This window comes from Physeter macrocephalus, chromosome 15 (genome assembly GCF_002837175.3).
Source record: "Physeter macrocephalus isolate SW-GA chromosome 15, ASM283717v5, whole genome shotgun sequence".
Classification (NCBI taxonomy): domain Eukaryota; kingdom Metazoa; phylum Chordata; class Mammalia; order Artiodactyla; family Physeteridae; genus Physeter; species Physeter macrocephalus.
Window position 1 is genome coordinate 78,116,472 of NC_041228.1, and position 16,203 is coordinate 78,132,674.

General features: G+C 51.2%; 1 protein-coding gene across 3 annotated transcripts in view; it reads right to left on the minus strand.

Annotated features, from left to right (window-relative positions):
- The window catches only part of RGS20 (regulator of G protein signaling 20), a 77,092-nt gene that overhangs the window by 41,127 nt on the left and 19,762 nt on the right, over nt 1-16,203 (minus strand). The window contains exon 2 of one of the 3 annotated variants that reach the window (XM_024127059.2): nt 9,694-9,993. The exons of 1 other annotated variant lie outside the window; for it this stretch is intronic. In XM_024127059.2, the coding sequence (XP_023982827.1) occupies nt 9,694-9,993 (300 nt within the window). Of the gene's footprint in view, nt 1-9,693; nt 10,004-16,203 lie in introns of all 3 variants that reach the window. One more of the 3 variants, XM_024127060.1, reaches the window with a different exon arrangement.

A 16,203-nucleotide genomic window follows, 5' to 3' on the forward strand; every position in this document is an offset into this window, starting at 1 on the left:
ACATGCCGCGCAGCGGCTGGGCCCGTGAGCCATGGCCGCTGAGCCTGCGCGTCCGGAGCCTGTGCTCCGCAACGGGAGAGGCCGCAGCAGAGGGAGGCCCGCGTACCACAAAAAAATAAAAATAAAAAAATAAAAATAAAATCAGATTATCCATGTTCGGGGCCTAAAATAATGATGGATAAATATTAGAGGAATAATGATAACAGTGGTAGCTGTTATAACAAGATTATAATTATAACATTATAATAAGATATAATCCATCATTATATCTTGTTATAAAGTAAGTGTAATTATCCCTGTTGTACATATTTGGAATCTGAGGCTCACAGAACTAGCAAGCAAAGTCAAAATTCAAACCCAGTTCTCTTTCGTTCCAGTGCTCATGCTTTTTACTTCACACAACTGCAATCTGAAGCAGGAAGAGTTGCAGGGATTACAATGTACTTCTTTTCCTTCTAACATTTTTAAACTCACAAAACATGTATTGCATTTTATATTCATACACGGCAAAATTTTTAATGTTCGTTTTCTAAATTGCATTGGAAACAAATGATACTATAGAAAGATAAAAAATGTGATTCAAAGATAGAAGAAAAAGAAACTTAATTCAAGAAAAATGATAATAGGTCAGCTCCTGAGCAACAACTAAAAAGATGGATAACTGAAATCCCATTTCTAGAGACATCAAAGAGCTGTGGAGGCAAAAAGGCAAAAAGGCTGAATTAACTAAAGTGTCTGAGGGAGAGCTCCTGCCCAGGGAGCAGTCTGTCACTGTGTGTCTCCTTCCCTGAGGGCGTATGTGGACTCAGGGCATGGGCTGAGGCTAGAGTCTCAGAAGGGAGAGCTCCTCTCCCTTCAATAACAAGGTCTCCCTCAGACACACGGCTGCCCTCCTCGTGACCTTTACCAGACCGTGGAAGCCACCTGGGGAAGGCGGGGGCAGAAAGAAGCCTCTGAAGGTGAGACGGAGTCTCCTAGTCTTTCAAGACTGAGGAGATAGAAACCCGTTAGGCTCTAAATCCGAAGCTCGGGAGAAAACACCTGAGGAATGGGAAGCAACCGAGGTTACGTAAGTCTTACTAAAATTGCAACCCGTCCCAACCCATTTCAATACCTGTTAGGACTGACGTCATCAGCTACTCATTCTCACAGAGCAAATCCCTCCAAGGGAGATTCCTTGCTGGTGGAAAGATGTAATCCAAACCTACACGGTTTCTTTATATATGATGTCTACATACAACAAAAATTACTAGATACATGAAGAGACAGAAAAATGTGATCAATGATTAAAAAACAAACAACAGGTATAGGCTCATAAAAACCTCAACACTGGATTTAGTAGGCAAGAATTAGATGGAAAAACTGATGAAAACATGGAGAATTTCATCAGAAAACTGAAATGTATTAACAAGCATCAAATGGACATACTACATTTAGAATAAAACAGTTTTTGAAATTAATGATCACTAGATGGTTTAACAGAAGACTGGGCACAGCAGAAGACAGGTCACGTGAACTAAAACACACGTTAAAAAAAAGTATTCAAGTTGAAAGAGAGACAAAAAATGGACAAAACCTAGGACTGAATAAAAGACATACATATGATTTGAGTCTCAGAGCAGGAGAGAAAGGGAGAAAACTGCTAAGAAGCAATATCTGAAGAGATAGTGAGTGAAAAATTTCTAAAGCTGATGAAAGAGATCAGTTCACAGATACAAGGAGCCCAATGAATCCAAGGCAGGACAAATATAAAACCACACCTAGGCACATTGTGTTCAAACAGTGGCAAGCCAAAAACAAAGAGAAAAATATTAAATGAGCCAGAGAAAGAAGACATGTCACCTTCATAGAAGCATGGCTTTTCAGCAGAAACTACATAAGTCGAAAGGTAATGGAATGAGAGTGTAAAGGCAAGACACAGATTGGGATTTGCAACACACACACACATAGACAAACAGAGACACACACACACATTTTTGACAATAACTTATATCCAGCATATATTAAAAACTCTTACAAATCAACAAGAAAAACACAGACCATACAACAGAAAAATAGGTCAAAAACTTGTAGAGGCAGTTTACAAGAGAAGATATACAAATGGCTGAAAAAAGATGCTCAGCATCATTAGTAATCAGGGAAATACAAATTAAAACCACAATGCTAAACCTCTATGGACACCAGAGTGACTACAATTAAATCAGTGGACAATACTAAGTGCTGGTGAGGATGTGAAGCAATATATGTTGCTGGTAGGGGTGTAAGTTGGTTTGGCGTGTAAAAACCGCCAGTATCTAATAAAGCTAAACTTATACTGGATCTATTACCCAGCAATTTCATTCCTGAGCATCCAGTGGAAATCAGGGCTTAATGTTTATCAAAAGACATGAATAAGAATGTTCACATTAGCATTATTCACAGTGGAAACAACTCAGATGTCCTTTAGGAGTGGAATGGAGGGACTTCCCTGGTGGCGCAGTGGTTAAGGATCCGCCTGCCAAGGCAGGGGACAATGTTTGAGTCCCCTCAAAATTCATATGCTGAAACCCTACCCTGCCCCTGCCCTTGTGATGGTATTAACAGGTGGGGCGTGATTTGGGAAGTGATGAGGGTTTGATGAGGTCATGAGGATGGGGCCTTAGCATGAGATTTGTATCCTTGTAAGAATCATCAGAGGACTTCTCTGGTAGTGCCGTGGTTGAGAATCCGCCTGCCAATGCAGGGGACACCAGTTTCGAGACCTGGTCCGGGAAGATCCCACATGCCGCGGAGCAACTAAGCTCGTGCACCACAACTACTGAGCCTGCGCTCTAGAGCCTGCGAGCCTCAACTACCGAGCCCGTGTGCCACAAATACTGTAAGCCCGCGTGCCTAGAGCCCGTGCTTTGCAACGAGAGCAGCCCGCACACCGCAACAAAGAGCAGCCCCCGCTCTCCGCAACTAGAGAAAGCCTGCGCACAGCAATGAAGACCCAACGTAACCAAAAATAAATAAATTTAAAAAAACAAAAAGAGTGGAATGGATACGTACACTGGGGTGTATTCACACAAAGGAACACTGCATTGAAAAATAACAATATATGCAACAACAGTGAATGAATCTCAAAAACATAATGCTGAGCTAAAGAACCAGCTGCAAAGAATATGTACTGTCTAATTCTAGAAGAGGTTCAACACCAGGCACAACTAATATGTGGTTGGGGAACTTAGAACAGTGGATACCTGTGAGTATTGGCTGGGAGGAAGCAAGAGGGGAACTTATGGATACAAGTTGAGAAGATCCTGTATCTTGATCTAGAGCAGTGGTGAGCCCCCAGGGCACATTTGGCAATGCCTAGAGACATTTTTGGTTGTCATTTCCAGGGAGAGGATGCTACTGGCATCCAGCAGTAGAGGACAGGGATGCTGTTAAACATCCTGCAACACACAGTTCAGCCTCCCACTGGGAAGTAGCCAACCCAAAATGTCCATAGTGCTGAGGTTGAGAAATCCTGATCCAGATAATGGTAACATGAGGGTAACTGAGAACGTGTACACTTTACTATAAATTATAACAAACGAAGTTAAAAAAATCAGGACTCTCACAAAAATAGCTATAGTTCCTCACTGAAATTTAGAAAACGTACATGAAACTTCATTTCCATTTTATAAATAGTCTAATTTATTAAAGAGTCCTAACCACCTGAACTTGCCAGGAATTGCATTAAACCTGGAAGAACTAGACTCTTTGTGTGCAGTCCCTATCAAATGGAAAGAAGTATCTACACCTTTCAATATAGCAGGAGATGCACAAATTAGAATCTGGGTTATCACAGAAATGGATATTTGTAGAAACACAGTAAGGGTATATGGTAAAGTCCATACATCTGGGTTTCTCTTGCATCCACTACAATACAAATAGAGAAAAACATATATTTACTTCTAAAAACAACAGTCTCATAACCTTGATTCCAAGGACAGTAACTTCTTGCCATTATTTATCAACAAGACTTTTACATAAATTAAGGAATCTACTGGTCCCTTAAATCTTATTATCACCACACCCTGAGACATAAAAGTCACTTAGAAGTGTTGGGTAGGGCATGGGTTGCACAATTCTTTCCAGTGTCTTGCATAAACGGAACAGCTATACAAGCCTGTGTGGATCTAGCCAAACAGCCCCAGAAGGGCTGAAAGTGCTGGGTGTGTTGCAGCCTTAGAACGACGGGCACCACAAACTCGTGTTCTAGCTCTGCAGCAAACAACGTCCAGTTAACATCAGAGGTGACAGGGGCGCAAACAGAGACAAACCAGAGAAAAAGATGTTTCCCTCCACTTCAGCGTTGGGCTGAGGTGCACACGGTCAACCCAGGACCTCAGGAAGTCCAACTGCTGGGTGACTCTGCATGAGATGCTGTTGTCTAAAATCCCAACGCTAATATGTACTTGAGAAGGATTTTTACAATGTAAAGTAAAATTAATTAATAACTAGAAATCGAGCATTCCCAAACCATCAAGGTCAACTGGCTGTAATAATCATTGAAATAACTAGAGTGAAATATCACTGCTGGGCAACAGAGCATATTACTCATTCTTCACAGATGACTCCCCATGCAAATAGCTGGAATCTAATCAGCTGGATTCTATGAATTCATAATCACGGAATATCACCTTGGGCACTCAGTCATATCAGGCTTTGCCGTGAAGAGCTGCCGCAGAAGCCCATTCAATCGTACTGGGAACGGACTCACCCCGTGCAGCGCTGTCTAAACTCTTGAACTGGCTGCTCAAGGTAACATTCAGGGACCATCTCAGAAGTGTCGGGTAGTCAGTGACTCACTTGTAGTGTACTAAATGCTAGGCTCTGACTCGGCACGGACCTATTAGTTGCTGCTGACACTATAGGTATTTGAATAGAAGCTTACACTGTGAGTCACCTGGTTGCTGTACAGAAAACCAATCAGCGATATTCCCAGCTGAACAGTGATTCACGTTATAATCATAATGGGACCCGACTTGATACGTGTGATTTCAAAACTCAGTTCTGCTGGACTGGCTTGGGAGCCTGCTAGAAAGTCACTCCCTGCTTAATGCCCTGGATTTCTGTCTAAGAACATGTGTCCAGAGAGGCAAAATCAAGGGTAAGACATCGCGCTCACGATTAGAGAGAACCATGGTTTCCTTCTTCAAGGACGCAGGCACAGTTCCTAGAAGTGCCTTCCCTGGCAGACACAGCATTCCTGTAAATAACTTCGCAATGCCAGACACTCACGTGAAAGGCTCTGCCATGTAATTTCTAAACCGCTTATGTGAGGTCTGGACATTTAAGCCACCAGCTGCGTCTGTTCGTGAAAGGTGAATGTCATTAGACGGCCACATGCAGAAATAAAAAAAACAGCAGATCTTTCGGAACTAGTGTTCAAGTGTCTGGAACGAAACCAGTCACCTGACAATTGCATTAAAATAAGAAAACTTTTTTTCCTTTTTCACGCTTGCTTGTCTACACAATCTGGAATAATAAAAGCTCCTGGTATGTAATCTTAAAAGACTTTCCTAAAAAGCTCTCTTACAGGAAAGACCTTCAAAGCCATCAGGAGGTAGATTTTTAAACATTTAAGAAAAGCTCAAAACGGATTTCTAACGTAAAACCGCTGCAAGGGATTAACAGAATCTGCAGCCAAATGTGGGACCTTAAATTATAACGCTGGCTCTACCTCTTGCTTGATCTGGGACCTTCCCATACCTCACGCAAGTCATGTGCTCATATCTTCTGATGTGAGGGGCCATGATAGAGTGGTCGGCCAGCAGTAGCCGTAGCCACATTACCGCCCGGCCTTTCTTATGTCGCTGATAACATATGCTTGTATATTTTTTCCTTATATCATACCTTCTGGTTTGCTATTTGTTAAAGGTTCATAAGTCTGCAGTAAACAGGAAATCACCTGTGTGGTGTGTAAGAGGCCTGGGCAGAGTCAGAAGACCTAATTCTAATCCCATTTCAGCCTCTATTTAGCTGCAGATATCTGACCTTTAACCTCTCTGGATGTTTCCTCACCTGTAAAGTGAAGGAGGTAAAATAAGTAATCTGACTTTTATCATTCTATATTTTTGATATCAAGGGCATTTTGGCTAAAATGTCTACAATGATCTTAGAGAAGTCAGCATGTCTAGCTCCTAAGTTTCCACACTCTCTTAAGTAAAACTGACTCAGGGCAATATTTTAATGCAGACATCAGATTTTCTGTATATACCATGACCTAATACATACTTTAATGCATATCTGTTTTACAAAGTGAAATATTTTGAAGGTTAGAGATAATTTTCTTAAAATGCTATTTGAATCACTGCATATAAATACTTCATAATTATTTGAAATAAAAGGGCCCAGATGATGTAGAAATGTATTGTTTTTAAACTTACTGACATAGAAAACATTTTCTATTTTTCTAATTTTGACGGACATCTTCTATTTCATCACGTATACTCTTTATAACAAACAAAATGTGCATTTTGTTCCTGATCTTTTAATATTTTGAAGTCTACTTAGCCAATTTAGCACCAATACAATAACAATAGTAACTTTTGTTTGGTATGTGTCAGAGCTCTGCTGTATTAATTTACGGAATGCTGGCAGCCAACCTGTGAGGCAGGTATTTTTCTTATCCCCATTTTACAGATGATAAAACTACGGCACCGAGAGGTTAAGCAACTTGCCCGAGGTCACACCGCTAGGCTGAGATTTACAGTTACTGAGTCCAGGGCTCTTACCCATTAGGCAATATTGCCCGTCATATGCGATACTGATACTGACACAAAGACGCCAGTTAAGGAACAGGAGATAAACCGGAAGAAGCCCAGTAGAAAATCAGGTTGGAACCAAAAAACTAAGAGTTTACAGATAGAGTCTTTCCATGACACATCTCCTTTGCCAAGTCTGGGGAGGAATTCACACCATTTCGTGAACTCGGACCCCTGTTTGGTCAATTCCACAATCTGGAACCACCAGAAGTGAAAGAAGCCAAGCCACGCAGGGGCCCAGCGACCTGCGCTCCAGAGGAGGGGGGGCTGACCCAGGACGGTAACGAGACGGTGCAGAAGCCCCCCGCCTCCGGGGCCACCGCGAGCTCCCGCGGGCGAGTGACTGCTGCTGCCCGCCCGTGGGCGAGGGCCGTTCCGCCCCCGCTGCGGGCACCCGCTGCGGTCGCCGCAAACCGCGCCCTCCGGCCGATCGGCTGGGCGGGGGCGGATAAAGAGCGCTCGGCCTCGGCCGGATTCTCCCGAGGAAGGGTTGTGGGAGAGAGTTCCCTCGGAGCGCCCGCCCCCTCCCGGCCAGAAACTCGGCCTCGGCGCTCACTCCTCCACCCGGCCCGCCTCGCGGGGCGCGGGGGGCTGAGCTGCTGGCGGGGCCACGTCCCCCGCCCCGCGCCCGCGCCCTTCGCCGCCGCCGGGCTCGCTCCGCGCCGCGGCCGCCCGCCCGGGCTCTCCTCGGACGCTGGCGACTCCCGAGGGCTCGCAAACCGCTCGGGTCCCCGCGCGCTGCCCTCCGCAGACCCCTCCCCGCCGCCCCTCCCTTCCCGCCCACACCCCCGCCGCGGGAGGGCCCCGGGCGCACCAGCCAAGCCCGCCGGAAGCCCGCCGCCTCCGCGACCTCCCCTCCCCCGCCCACCCCCGGGGGAGGGGAGTCGCCGCGCCCGCCGACCCCCCGAAGCCCAGTTCCTGCCGCGCGCAGCCGTCGCCCGGGCGCCAGACTCCTTCCAACTTCCGAGCGCAGCCCCGAGAGCGCGGAAGACTCAATCGCCGCGTTCCTGCAAGAAAAATACCCGCGGCGCCCGCCTACACCCCCGCCCCCCTCGGCTCGGGCAGAGCGTGGGGACGGTTCTGTCCATTCGGTTTTCCGAGCTTCAGAGGCGACACCGAGTCAGGCCCCCGGGGTCCGCGGCGGGCGCCCGCTTCCCGCCGGGCTCCTCGGGTCCCCGCCGTGGTGGCGCGTCTCCGCTGCGACTCCGGGAGCGTGTCCGCTCCCTTCCCACCGGCGCTCAGACCGCCCGCCTCCGGCGCCCGGGGTTTCCCAGGTCTGCTTCGGGTGTCAGTAGCCCACCCACTCGCTCACGCCGGGCCACAGAGGTCGACCCCTGCGGACGCCCCGGCGGAGCCCCTTGAGACGCGGTCACACCCCAAGCCCCGCACGCCCTGCACGCTGACCGGCTCCCGCCACCGTGGTCCAGCCCAGCGTGCGCGCCCCGCCCGGCCCCGGCCACCTCCCGGCCCAAGGCCCCAGGGCGAGTCCGGGAGGGAGAAGGGGGCGTTGAGGAAGTGGGTACTCACGCTTCCACCGTCTGCCCCGCGAGCCCGAGGGGGAGCTGCGGCCCGCGCGCCTCCGTCGGCCGTGCGCATGCGTCCCGCGAGTGCCTTATTTTTATGATAATTCTAGGTGCTGCCCTCGCTACGCCCGCGATCCCTCTCCCCGGCTTTCCTCTTCCTCTGGCTCTCCGTCTTTCCCGTCGCCTTCTTCTCCCCCCCTCCCTCCCTCGCCTCTGCCTCTCCCCGCCCCTCCCTCCCCCCTCCCCGGCCGGGCCACCCAGGGCTCGCTTCCGTCCCGCGGCGGCGCGCTCCTCTGCGGCGGGGCTTGGGGCGGGGAGCGGGGGGGTCCCCATCCATGCCGGGACCGTGGTTTCCTTCTTCAGCCCCGGGTTAGGAAGTACCGAGAGTGTGGGCGCCGCAGAGCCCCCTCGGCTCTCCCCATGCTTGGGCGCGCGGGGGCCGAGCGGGACCCTGGCGTGCGGGAGAGCGCGCTGGATCTTGTGAATGGAGCGGGCGGGGGGAGGCACCCGTGTGTGCGCGCGGGGTGCGCGGCGCGCCGGGGTGCTCGTACCCGGAGGGTCCGGCCGTGGACTCTCCGCCTCTGGAGGCCGGTCCCCACCATCTCCCTTTCCCCGGGGTGCCTCTCCAGCTCTACCCCCGCCCCACCCGGCTGCAGCCTCCGCCTCCGGAGGCACCAAACTGGAAAGGGGTTCCTCGCCCCCTCCCCGCCTGCCGGAGCCGAAGGTCCCACCTGGCTGGGTGGCGGGGGGGCGGTGGCTAACTCCCGACTCCGGAGTCCGGGGAAGGGGGGGACACGGAGCGTGGCGGGAACCCCGCCGCCGCCGCCGCCGCCCAGCTCTGCGGGCACGGAGCCCTGGAGCCCCCGGTGTGCCCTCGGAGACGCGGTCGGACCTCCGGGCCGTGCGCCCGAGCTCGGCGGGCTAAACCGAAGCTGGAAGCCGACCTGACACTAAAATAACATCACGTCATTTCCTCCCTGGCCTCCGGAGCGCGCAGTAGCCGGGGGCTGGGGAGTGGGAGCGCGAGGAGGGGGCGGAGGCTGGTCCGGGGGAGGCTTGGAGGAGGGGCGGGCGAGCGCCGCGTGAGTTCGAGAAGCGGCTTCGGGAGGACGGGCGCTCCCCCGTCTTCCGTAGGCTCTGGGAGGAAGTGGCCCGAGAAGAGTAGCTTCGAGGGTCTCCTGGGGGGAGGGGTGTCCGGCGGGCCGCCGGCGCCTTTTCCGTGAGCGCTCTCGGCCGGGTCTCGACCTTCCCGCCCGCCCCCCTCCCCTTCTCCGCTTGCAGGCGGGATCCCTGCTCACCCCACGTGGAGTAGGTCAGTCGGGGTTAGGGAGGAACCCGGGAAACTGGCGTCCCGCTGAGGCCGCGGATGGGGCGGCGGAGACCACCGTACTCACGGGCCTGGGCGAGCTCTGCCCGGCGCCGGCGTCCTCTTCCCGGGACGGGCGTCCCCCTGGGGGTCGGCCGGGCAGGGCCAGAGCTGCCCGAAGCAGGAGCGAGAGGCGGCCCGGCCGCTCCTCCTGCCCCGGCGCGAGCCCAGCGGCTGGCAGGACGGGGGGCAGAAGAGAGAAGTCCGGGCGCCGCAGGGGAGCCCCAGGAAGGGGTCGCTGGAGAAGGTGGGCGAAGAAGCGCGCGAGGCCGGAGAGCGTGCCGGACAGGAGGCCGAGCAGCTTCGGGGCAGCGGGCGAGCCTGGGAGCTGTGCAGGGCCGGCGGCGGGCAGGGCGAGAGGAGGAGGAGGAGGAGAGAAACAAAATCACACACCGTCACTGTCGGGTCCCGCTACAGACTGAAGAAAAGGTGCAGAGTGCCAGCTACTGCGGCATTTCGAGGCATTACTTTCGGGGAGCAAGAGAAGGTCGGTGAGAGCAAAAGGAAAGGTCTCTGCTTAGAAGGGGAGATCCCCTTCTCTCCTTCCTCCCCTCTCTTCCCTGCTTCCCCTCCCTCCCACTCTCCCTCCTTTCAAACTCCTTGCTACTCCGAGTGTGGTCCCTGGGCCAGCAGCTTGGATAATACCCAGGAGCATGTTGGGAATGCAGAACCTCAGACCCTATCCTGACCTACCGCATGAGAATCAGAATGTTAACATTCCCAGGGAATTCGTAGGCACCTTCACTGTGAGGTGCCGTTTACAGGAGCGTCTTTGTTCACCTCTCTTGGTTCTTTCGACTTTGGATGAAGATCTCCCAGTTCACTTTTGCAGCTCTGGCTCTGCCTCCTCTTTCCCCCTGTCCTTTCCCACCTTCCAAAGTGCCCAGAGCTCTACCAGAAGTTGGTATGAGGTCACTAGGTCCTTGTGATAGGTATCCAGGGGAGACTTGGATACAGGCAGAAGACTGAGGGGGTCCTCAGGCTGGCGGAAAAGGGACTGGCGATGTGACTTTGGTGGTGCTGGGTGCGGGGGTCCGGGGAGACCAGGACTTAAGAGCACAGTCTGCAGGCCCCCTTTCAACACTCGCTGTGTGTCCATCTTATGTCCCTGAACACAGGCCTTTCCACCCTCCGCTTGTTGCTTGGGAGAGCTAAGCGGCCGAGGTTAAGATAAAAGTATTATTTTCTTGGAAGACATAGGGAAACATTAATTTAGAAGTCAGAGGCCCAGGCAGGGGTCTAGACTCATCCTTGAAATGAACTCCATGGCAAACCTTGGGAGATTCTTTATTCTTTGAGTTGGTCTGATTCATTTACGAAGTAAAGGATTGAACTCATGGCTTATTAATTAATTAATTAATTAATTTATTTATTTATGGCTGCGTTGGGTCTTTGTTGCTGCGCCCGGGCTTTCCCTAGTTGTGGCGAGCGGAGGCTACTCTTTGTTGCGGAGCGTGGGCTTCTCATTGCGGTGGCTTCTCTTGTTGCGGAGCACGGGCTCTAGGTGCGGGGGCTTCAGTAGTTGTGGCGCGCAGGCTCAGTAGTTGTGGCGCACGGGCTTATCGGCTCCGTGGCATGTGGGATCTTCCCGGACCAGGGATCGAACCCGTGTCCCCTGCACTGGCAGGCGGATTCTTCGCCCCTGCGCCACCAGGGAGGTCCCTCAGTGGCTTTTTAAGGTCACCCGCCTCGTTCAGGCTCTCGTTTTGGAGCTCTCAGGGCTTCTTGGTCCACTAATACTTAGTGAAGTTACAAACCGGAACCTAACTCAGCCAATCCAAACAGCCCCCTCAATCAAAACAAAAAGGCAATTTAATCTGTTGGTGAAGAGCGAGAGAAGTGGTTGCCAAGAAAAATGGAGGTGGAGGCGGGAAGGCGCGGGACCCGGCGGCGAGGCGCGGGTCCCCGGGGCGCGGCTGCCGCTCTCCAGGGTCCTGACGGCGGGAGCGGCCTCGAGGGCTTGGCCCGGTCCCCCCCCCCCGCTCCGCCGTGGCCGGGCCCTGCCTGCTTTCTTCCGCCGGTGGATGTCCTGTGGGAAGCGGTGTCGGAGGGTACGAGGAAACCTAGCAACCCATTCTCATGCATGAGGCCCTTCCTGGGCCGGCGCCGGCCGCGTCGGCTGATTCGTCCTTCCTTCGTTTGTATGCGCCCGGCGAGAGTGGAGCTCGCTTTGCATTTCCGAGTAAGTTCACACTCTTTCGCTTCCCCTCATTACCTTTTCCTAGAGAACGGGGTCGTTCTCCCGGTATTTTCTTTCTCCGCGTGCACACGGGCCTCTCCCCTCCCCCGCCCTCTGGACAGGCGCCCTGTTTATTTCAGGGGTTGGAGCTGGGAACCCGGGAGGCTCCTGGATCAGCGCCAGAGGCTCGCTCGAGGGGGAAACGAGCGATTCGGAAAACGCTCGGAGCGGGGCTCGGCGCCCAGCCTCTGTCTCCCGGGGAGGGCCGCAGGCGCCGCGCCCCTGGCCGGGGTGGCTGGGAAGGGGCGCTCGGCCGCGGCGGCGCCCCTGGACGCGTGCGGGCCGCTGCTGACCCCGTGCGCACCTGCGGGGAGCGTGGGCCGTCGGCCGCGTCCGCTCCAGCGCGGTGCCCGTGGCCGCAGGTGCGGTGCCCGTGGCAGCGGACGCGGCCCCGGGCCGGAAGGACCGTCTGCTAAGGATGCCCAGAGAGAGGCGCCGCGGTCCCCGGCGGGCGGCCCGGAGCTTGACGGCCCCGCCCGCGGCCTTCCCGACCGGCTTCAGGCACGCGCTGGAGCGAGGCGGAGAGCGCACGCCCGCTGCCGGGGCCCGGAGGACACGCCCCCGGCCTTGCGTGGGTCCCGGCGTTTGCGTCTCCAGCTCAGGTTTCCGAATGGTTTTCCGAGAACGTGTGAACCTGCAACCTGACTCTCCCCCTCCCGCCCCGGCCCTGCGTCCCGAGCCGCTTGACGCCCCTTGCTGGGCACGCTTCATTAGGCCTTCCGCTGCGCTGCTGCGCTCCGAGACAGAGACGCTTGGGAGGGAAGCAGGGGCAGTGTTCTGGCAGAAGGGAAGTCTCAGACTCAGGCCCAGAAACGCCAAGCCCGGCTCCTGTGCGTCTCCGGAGAAGTTCACCTTTCCCTCTTCCCTGGCGCGGTCTTTTCCCTCCGGATGCGCAGCCGGCTGCCCAGTTCTGTCTCCTGCCTTTGCGAGGGACGGAGGCTTCTCTGACTGGCGGGGCTGTGAAGCATGACAGGTGCTGAAACGCGTCCACTTCCTTCGGTCGTTCTAGCAAGGTCAGAGCACGGAGTGTCAGCGTAGCCACAAAATTCGATCTGAGGAGAGGACTTCAGCCGCCAGCGGTACTGATCACTCCAAAAGCCCTGTCTTCCTTTCAGGCCAGATTCTAGATGGCGGTCTGAAGGTTTCAAAAACTTAACCGCCAAAGGGAATCATCTTGGCATCCGTATTCCTGAAAGCACTGCTCCTTAGGGATCCGGAAGTCTTAGGGGGGTACCTTATTCTGATCGAGTATCCACTCGCCTAATTGATCATGTTGGTTATTGAACCATGCAGAGGAGAAAATCACCACACCCCTAATCAATACCAACAAAGTCTCACCCCTTTAAAAGGCAAATTGAAAAATTTCCATTCACCCCTAAATAGTACCCTTTCATAAAGGAACCCTCCATGGCAGAATTAACCCACTTTATTACCAAAACATTCTGAGAACTTCAGAATTAAAATCATAGTCAGAATGGAAATTGAAATTAGATTTAATTTTATGAGATGACCTATTTTTTCCTGAACTTTATTTTAAAAAATTCTGTTTTGCTGTGGTTTAGCCATACTATACGTTTTAATTTTCTATTGTTTGGAGAAGTCATTTTTCCACTTGGATCTGAGAGTCTTAATTCAGAGTGATTGAAAACTATAGTGGCAAATCTTTGCTTGTGCTGACTGTAAATCATGCAGATTGGGAAAGCAACAATAAATAAAACAAACGGACCACGGATACTAGAGTTACAGGTTAATATTAATTTGTGACCAACAGACCAATTAATCAAACGTTTCTATTAAGGTTCACTTAGAATTTTAATGTTGCTAGTGAAAGTACAGCTGTTACAAAGAGTACCTCTGCAGCTCTTAATTACTTCTGACTTCATTCTCGTAATAATTTTCTAAGGCTTATGGGGAGGTGTCATAAGGAGATGTGGAATGAGGGAGCAAAGGTAATGAGGAAGGTGGGCCATGAACAGAAGTGGAGTGCACCATAAATGAGGGCCACTTAGGTGAGGTGTGTGTGGGGAAGGGAAACACTCCCAGGCTCTATCTCCTCTGTTTTCGCTGAGATAACGGGGCCTTCTGCCACCTTGCGGTTATTCCAAACCAAATGAGGAGCTTAGGACAGGAGGTGGGTCTTTATTTGAATATATCCATATATTTATTTGAATTATATCCCAAACTGATTTTCCCCTCCAAACTTTCTCCTCCTGCAATCTTCACCGTCTCAGTAAATGTCAACTTGATTATTTTAATTCAGGTCAAAAACATTGGTGTATCCCTGACTCCTTTCTTTCCTTCATACTCTTCAGTCAAATCCAACTGCTTCTCATATTGTCTTTTTTTTTAATCTACTTTAAAAAATAAATTTATTTCTTTCTTTTTGGCTGCGTTGGGTCTTCGTTGCTGCGCGTGGGCTTTCTCTAGTTGCGGCGAGTGGGGGCTACTCTTCGTTGCGGTGCACGGGCTTCTCATTGCGGTGGCTTCTTGTTGCGGAGCACGGGCTCTAGGCACGCGGGCTTCAGTAGTTGTGGCACGCGGGCTCAGTAGTTGTGGCTTGCGGGCTCTAGAGCACAGGCTTCAGTAGTTGTGGCACAGGGGCTTAGTTGCTCCGCGGCATGTGGGATCTTCCCGGATCAGGGCTCGAACCTGTGTCCCCTGCACTGGCAGGTGGATTCTTAACCACTGTGCCACCAGGGAGGCCCTGCTTCTCATATTCTCAACACAGCTGTCACTCTGTGTTATAGGCTGAATTGGGTCTCTCTCAAATTTGTATGTTGAAGTCCTAACCCTCAAGACCTCAGAGTATCACCTTATTTGGAAATAGGGTTGCTGCAGATGTAATTAGTTAAGATGAGGTCTTGCTGGAGTAGGATGAGTCCCTAATCCAGTACGACTGGTGTCCTTATAAAAAGGGAAAGTTTGGACACAGACAGGTACCTAGGAAGAACGTCACGTGAAAGTGAAGGCAGAGATCAGGTGATGCATCTACAGGCAAAGGAATGCCAAAGATTGCCAGCAAACCACCAGGATCGAGGAAGAGGCACGGAACAGTTTCCCTGAGAAGGAATTTGGCCACAAGACTGAAACATAGAAACGGTCCCTGAGTTGCCAGGCTGCTTGGACTGCCCTGTGGATTTCAGACCAAGACTGAAGCATTAACTCATACCTGAATTTCCAACTCTTAGCTGAATTTCCAATCTGTAGGGCTGTCTTGCCCTACAGATTTCAGACTTGCCAACCTCCACAATCACGTGAATTCAATTCTTTAGAATCCCTCTCTCTTTCCTTCATCTATCTATCTATCTATCTATCTCTATCATCTCTCTATCACATGTGTATCCTATTGGTTCTGATTCTTTGGAGAACCTTGACAAATACACCCTGCTACAGGTCTTATCATCTTTCACCTGGACTACTGGAATAGCCCCTAAGTGGTACTTTTACTTCCCTTTTGCCTCATTTTCCCTCATAGTCTAATCTCAGTACTGAAACCAGATATATCCTTTACAATGTAGGTCCGTTTATGTCACCCTGTAACCCGAACCCGAACATGAACACGAACTCCAAACTTTCTATTGGCCGCTTTTTTCAGAGTAAAATCCAGAGCCCTTGCACTGCCTCTCAAGGCCCTACATGAATGTTCCCACCCTACCTCTGGGATATCCTCTTCCTATGTGCCTGCCCCTGTAATACTGGTTTTCCATAAAACCTATTATCATCTGACATACTACATGTTCACTTGTTTATTAGTACCATGTAAATAGTTAACTTTTCCCCTTTTGTTCTTGGCAATATACATAGTGCCTAGAATAGTTCTTGGCCCTTAACGAAGTGCTTGATGAATATTTGTTGGACAAATGAATGAAAAAGCAAACAAATATTATGCAGCCATGAAAAGAAATGGAATTCTTTTTTTTAATTTGAATTTTATTTTCTTTATTTTTTTTACACAGCAGGTTTCTTATTAGTTATCTATTTTATGCATATTAATGTACATATGTCAATCCCAATCTCCCAGTTCATCCCAACCTCCCCCCACCCCTCTTTCCCCCCTTGACATCCATATGTTCTCTGCATCTGTGTCTCTGTTTCTTGCTTGCAAACCAGTTCATCTGTACCATTTTTCTAGATTCCACATATATGCGTTAATATACTATATTTGTTTTTCTCTTTCTGACTTACTTCACTCTGTATGACAGTCTCTAGGTCCATCCACGTCTCTACAAATGACCCAATTTCGTTCCTTTTTATGGCTGAGTAATATTCCATTGTATGTATGTACCACATCTTCTTTAT